A 7,022-nucleotide genomic window follows, 5' to 3' on the forward strand; every position below is an offset into this window, starting at 1 on the left:
CTACATCTCAGAGGTACATGGTGTACTTTATACTGTACTACACCTCAGAGGTACATGGATTACTTTATACTGTACTACATCTCAGAGGTACATGGTGTACTTTATACTGTACTACACCTCAGAGGTACATGGTGTACTTTATACTGTACTACACCTCAGAGGTACATGGTGTACTTTATACTGTACTACATCTCAGAGGTACATGTGAAGAAGAGGAGAGAGGATGAGGAGGAAGATGAAGGTGAAGACCAGATGATGAAGATGTTTGAAATTTGAATCCTGAAGAGGGTCCAGCAGTCTGCAGTGGATGTGACTCTTGATCCTGATTCAGTACATCCCATAACCTCCCGGTCACATGATGGAGAAAAGACCAGTGGACCAGTGTGGAAATATGAAGTAATATTAACACAATATATCTTGTATCTGCTGCTCTACACAACTCTTCTAATCTGAATGTGTTGTTAACATACGGCTTCTAACATGAACCCGCTCCAGGTCTCCAGGTCTCCAGGTCTCCAGGTCTCCAGGTCTCCAGGTCTCCAGGTCTCCAGGTCTTCTCAGGTTCTGGATGTTTGTCGTCTTTATTCTCTTTCATTGCAGATCAAACTTGCTTCTTCATTCTGTCTGAACTCTCTCTGTCGAGTGTTTTGATTCTGACGTGTTTGCTCGTCCAAAGCTTTTCTTCCATCGCTCTTATTTAAACATTTAATTACACTTTTATAAAACTACAATCTGAAAAAAAAAGCTAAATTATTCTTCTCCAAATATTTAGACATTAAATGAAATAAAAGATGAATGTTGCATGTTGTGTTAAATATATAAGAAGGTTCATCTGAAGTGTGTGTGTGTGTGTGTGTGTGTGTGTGTGTGTGTGTGCCTCCCTAGCGCAGTAATAATTAATAGCAACCTTAGCTGGCTGAATAAAGAGGGGTACATCTCCATGGTGACAACCCCCCAGGCCTGCAAACACACACACACACACACACACACACACACACACTTGCTGGTTGGACTGAGACCTGAACGTGAGGTTATCATCAGAGCAGCAGCAGCATGCACACATCCTACCAGCCGCTAAAGCCCGTCACCAACCGGTACCTGCAGCAGAGATGGGACCAGAACCAGTACCAGAACCACCGCAGGAAGGTAGGGGGACATGGGGGTGGAGGACTGGAGGACTGGGTGGTGGAGGACATGTTTATGGTGGAGGACTGGGTGGTGGAGGACATGTTTATGGTGGAGGACTGGAGGACTGGGTGGTGGAGGACTGGAGTGTTATCTGTAGATTTAGCAGGTTAGCAGCCGTAGTCTGGCTTAAACATGTGTTTACCTGTCCAGGTGATCTCCGCCCTGCCAGTCGTGGACAACAAGGGCATGAGGACTCCAGCTCACATCCAGCTCAAACTCAAAAAAATGCAGGTCAGTGGACACACACACACACACACACACACACACACACACACACACACTGAGTCTCAGTGTTAACTCTCGGTCTGTGTGATTCAGTGGCAGGTCGAGCGTCTGTCCATCATCGACAGAGACAACCGGCTCCTGGCCTCCAAACTGGCCGACATAGTTTGCTCTAAAGGCCTGGTGGACCATCAGAACCAGTACCAGCTGAGGAGGTGAGAGCCTGCTGACACACCACACACAACACGTGAGGGTCCTGCTGCACACAGACACGCTGTGACGTCACGTCTGTCACGCTATGCAGCAACATATGTCATCTTATGTTGTGTTACGTTGAGTTATGTTGTGTTATGTTGAGTTATGTTGTGTTATGTTGAGTTATGTTGTGTTATGTTGAGTTATGTTGTGTTACGTTGAGTTATGTTGTGTTATGTTGAGTTATGTTGTGTTACGTTGAGTTATGTTGTGTTATGTTGAGTTATGTTGTGTTATGTTGAGTTATGTTGTGTTATGTTGAGTTATGTTGAGTTATGTTGTGTTATGTTGAGTTATGTTGTGTTATGTTGAGTTATGTTGTGTTATGTTGAGTTATGTTGTGTTACGTTGAGTTATGTTGTGTTATGTTGAGTTATGTTGTGTTATGTTGAGTTATGTTGTGTTATGTTGTGTTACGTTGAGTTATGTTGTGTTATGTTGAGTTATGTTGTGTTACGTTGAGTTATGTTGTGTTATGTTGAGTTATGTTGTGTTATGTTGAGTTATGTTGTGTTATGTTGAGTTATGTTGTGTTATGTTGTGTTACGTTGAGTTATGTTGTGTTATGTTGAGTTATGTTGTGTTACGTTGAGTTATGTTGTGTTATGTTGAGTTATGTTGTGTTACGTTGAGTTATGTTGTGTTATGTTGAGTTATGTTGTGTTACGTTGAGTTATGTTGTGTTATGTTGAGTTATGTTGTGTTACGTCATGTTACATCCTGCTACATGGTGTTACGTCTTTTTACATGTTATGTCATTTTATGTCTGTTTACGTGGTGTTACTTGTTATGTGTTACAGCATGTTACGTTGTGTTACAGCATGTTACGTTGTGTTACAGCATGTTACGTTGTGTTACGTTGTGTTACGTTGTGTTACGCTCTACTACTCCTGTCTCATCTGTTACGGTATTTGCGTGCAATCAGCAGCACAGGCTGCCGTATTCTATTGAACATCAGCTGCTGACCTTCATGGAGTTTTTCTCCCCACGAGGTCTTGAGCGTTGCTGAGATGAAGCCAGCGCTCCTTGTTGGACTTATGAAACATTGATGCAGTCCTGCTCTGTTACGCTGATGAATTATTGATCTGGATGTGTGATGTGTGATGTGTGATGGTGGCGACAGTCTCTGGTGTGTGTCTGCCTTCACACTGAGCTGTAACATCTTTCATCTGGACAAGAGCTGTAAAGCTTCTCTGAACCATTTTATTCTGGGACTCAGAGAGACAGGAAGCTGCTGTAAATCCACCACCAACGTCTCTCCTGATGGGTGAAAAGAAAGTCATTTCAGACAGTTAAGATCAGTGATCATCACCTTATTTCCAGCAGTTACAGAGCAACATGGCGGTTAATATAAGTCCAAGATTCTCTCTCTGAGCTCTGCTTTGGTCTCCACCTCCTCCGGAAGTCTGTTTCGCTGCTAAATGCTCCACTAAGTTCTCCAGAAAACGACTTTCTGATGCTCTGAAGAGTCCAGGTACACGTGGGGGAGTGTGTAGTGTGTGTTGGTGTTTAGTGTGAGTCTGCTTCTCGTAGTTGACTTTGTGCATCTCACACGTGTCTCTCTCGCCTCCTCTTGTGTGTCTTTACTCAGTCTGAATGCGGACAGGAGGAGGGAGGAGCTTCTGCTGGTCGGCCGTCAGAACCGGGCCATCTACCAGCGAATCACGGCTCGCCAGTCAGAGCACCGCCGCCAGCTGTGGCTCGGTGACCGGGAGAGGACGCAGCAGCCTCGAGGACTCGCGGAGAAACAGGTGAGTCCGAGCATGAGCGGAGCACGTGGCAAAAAGAGCGTGTTCTGATCCTCACGTGGGCTCTGTGCTGCATGCTGGGGTCTGAAGGTGAAGTTTGCAGCCGTGGAAAGCAGCGACAGCTCGGCGAGCTGCAGCAACACCGACCGGACCGACCGAGACACCGGAGACACCGGAGACACGAGCGAACGCTGAGAACTGTTCGTTGAGATGACTCTTCATTCGGCCGAGAAAGTGTGTGTGTGTGTGTGTGTGTGTGTCGTTCTCTGATTATTCCATATTAATAAAACGTGTGTTACATCATGTTCTCGTCAGTTCTTCGTGTCCACCATGAACAGCTGTTCCATCCTCAGGTGACCAGCTGATGATTAGTGTGAACGTATAGATGAGTGTGTGAGTGCTGTGTGAACGTTAACGTTGGTGTTCAGAGCTGCTGAAGATTTATCATCATCAGAGAAAACGTCCTTTAAAGAGACGTTTAGTTCAGTTACACACATTTAGAATAAAACATGAACTCATAGAGATCATGAAGCTTCACCTCTTCATCACATCAAGAGGAGGATTTACTGTGTTACACGTTTACTGACATGTTGTGTTTAAATATGCAAATGAGGCATTATGTAACGGTAGAAATCTACAGACATAAACAAACAAAGTTTTATTTCCTCTGGTCTGAAAGAAGACAAACAGACTGAAACACATTTGCTAACACTGCTGATGGAGACGGTTTGTATTTATTTCTATGGATGCAGCTCCTCCTGTGCTCTGCTGCTTCGTCCACCAGGCCGCAGTAAACAGCAGCAGATTCATCACGTTTCACAGATTCTTCCTTCAGAATCTCATCAAACACACGAGTCAGAGAGGAAACATCTCGTCTCCTCAGCAGGAGGCTTCTGTGTTTACCATCAATGAAGTACATTCACTGAAATACTGCAACATGTTCAGGTACTTTCACTTTACTCCAGTATTTCCATTTTCTGCTACTTTATACTTCGACTCCATCTTGGAGGTAAATATTGTTTTTACTGCACTCCGTTAATCTGACAGCTTTAGTTCATATTATGAATCAGCTAATAACTGATGTATTACTATAGATTAAAGCACCAGCAGTATATAAAGACATATCAACTCATTAATGCATCAATAATAACTCTAACATTGTAAAGGACGACTCCTGCAGCAACGTGTTTCTACACCTTGATATTAAAGCTTTTTACTAAAGTACTTATTCCACCTCTGACTGTCTACATGTAGTTTCATCTTTAAGTGAAATGAATGCAGCTTAATGAAAGCTTGTTAAATAATAGTTACTACGAGATGAAACGTAAAACCAGCTCGTGTCTGACTGAGCGTCTCACTGTGACGTCACAGTAAACACACGTCTGTCCTGATGCTGAGCAGGAAGCCTCCTCAGGACACTGGCCCATCTGGGACCAGTTAACCAGCGTCTCGACCGTAAACCAGACCAGACCAGACCCCCCCCCCCCCCCCCCCACACACACACACACACACTAAAAATACTAAAAACAAGCTTCATTCCAAAGAGCGGGGGACTGAAACACTGTTATTCTAACAGCTGTATAATGTTTAGTTTGTATATCCTGTGACAGTGACATCACATATTCTACATGTGAAATATTTACATGATCATATTTCTAATAAATGATCTATTTGTAGGTGTGTCTGTTGTTTCTGTCAGTTATAATATTGTACTGAGATCATCGTGTGGATGAGAGCAGAATGTTTATAGTGTCCTATAAACCTGTAAATATGAATGTGACGAGATTTATTAAGTTTATTGTCAAGTTTTCACATACATAACAATAAACATAGTGAGAGAAAACTAGAATGACCTCGTGGTTGTTTAAATCCACATCTTTCCAAAATGTCTTCACTTCTTCATTGAGTTAGATCACAGTGAACAAAATGTAATCAAGTCTCCTTTGAGTCCAAAACAGGAGACAAAGCTCCGCTTCTTTAAAGAGAAGCCAGAGCTTCACGTCTTAAAGCTGCATTCTCTCTAGTGTCCACCAGGGGGCGACTCCTCTGGTTGTATAGAAGTCTATGAGAAAATGACTCTACTTCTCTCTTGATTTATTACCTCAGTAAACATTGTAAACATGAGTTTATGGTCTCAATCTCTAGTTTCAAGTCTTCTTCAATACAGCATGATGTTCATTTAGTAAATGATGGTCCATTTAGAGTCACACAGACCATAAAGCAGGGGATGCTTTAGGACGGACTGTTTTTTTTTTTTTTTTACTTTACTTTATTTTAAGCACAACAATTATGTTTTTCCTAAAGATAGCTGTGTTTTTTTTTTATTGACACAATAACAAGTGCAAAGAATCCGGCCGTTTAACAATTCTAAATTTACAGAAATACTTCCGTTAAACAGAATCATAAACAAATCAAATACAGAAATCAAACATGAAATAACATGAAACCATTGAGATGAATCAATGCAGATACAACAGCTGATCTCAAATTAACGTAAAACAACTTCAGAGTGTTCTTGTCTTTTACACGTTTCTTATTTAACTTATTTAAGAGCTTTAAATCATTCTTCCAAAGGACCTCAGACAACAACCAGTAAGGACCATACATCATTACATGCTTAGTGTCCTTTCAAAATAAACTTCCATCCTCACAGGAAGGTAGTTTTTTAGGCAACAAAACCACTTAGTTAGGTTTAGGGGAAAGAGTTCGGCGATTTGGCCGTCGCCATCTTGAATTTTTGCAGCCAGTGAACAGGAAGTGAGCACATCTGGACTGAGGAGGAGCGACGTAGAGACCTGTCAATCACCGTGTAGCCCCGCCCCTAAAGCATCCCCTGCTTTATGGTCTGGACTAAACTATCTTACTGTATATAAAGTAGCTTAAAGTAGCTCCATCTGTAACATTGATCATCAGTATTAATCATGGAACTGTCTAATGGAGTGTTTTCACATCAATGTTTTTCTGCTGGGATTCAAAGAAAACTTCTTAATATCTGGTGAGCACAACGTCTTTGATGTTGTGTGTTCACTCAGTTAGTTTTCAGAGAATGTGATGAAGAGTATCTGAGTCTGGATTCGATTCCTCGTCCTTCCTGTTGCCGACAGTTGCTGGAGGAAGACGAGTCCAGGAAACGGATTTATTTTCCTCCGTCTTCCACAACGTCGAGCCAAAAGCTTCGATTTTATGTCTGAATTTCTCAACCAGCACGTCATCTTCCATCTGTAGCTGCTTTTCATTTATAAATCAGCTTATGTTGTCAGCTGCTGTTTCTACAAACGCTTCTTCTGTCTCTTTGTTTAGGCTCCGGTCCATCCTGGTCCCCAGAGGATGAACCATTATCATTTTGATTTAAATACTTCTGCCACCGCTGGTAGCAGAGCAGTCATTCACTGACCCTCACTGTACACATGTTGGACAGTAACATGGTGATGCGTTCACTGACCCTCACTGTACACATGTTGGACAGTAACAAGGTGGTGCGTTCACTGACCCTCAGTGTACACATGTTAGACAGTAACATGGTGGTGCGTTCACTGACCCTCACTGTACACATGTTGGACAGTAACATGGTGATGCGTTCACTGACCCTCAGTGTACACATGTTGGACA

The 7,022-nt window shown here is 42.5% G+C and overlaps 1 protein-coding gene across 1 annotated transcript; it reads left to right on the forward strand.

The window, feature by feature from the left end:
• Window positions 1–1,053: 1,053 nt before the first annotated feature.
• LOC306698931 (uncharacterized protein CFAP97D2) lies at window positions 1,054–3,608 on the forward strand (the record flags this gene model as incomplete). The annotated part of the gene is made up of 5 exons (XM_079163431.1): window positions 1,054–1,146; window positions 1,339–1,419; window positions 1,507–1,625; window positions 3,257–3,416; window positions 3,504–3,608. 5 exons carry the CDS (start codon window positions 1,054–1,056, stop codon window positions 3,606–3,608), a joined length of 558 nt encoding a protein of 185 aa, XP_079019557.1.
• Between the last annotated feature and the right edge of the window lie 3,414 nt (window positions 3,609–7,022).

The sequence above is a fragment of the Pholis gunnellus genome (genome assembly GCF_910591455.1).
Source record: "Pholis gunnellus genome assembly, chromosome: 7".
NCBI lineage: Eukaryota > Metazoa > Chordata > Actinopteri > Perciformes > Pholidae > Pholis > Pholis gunnellus.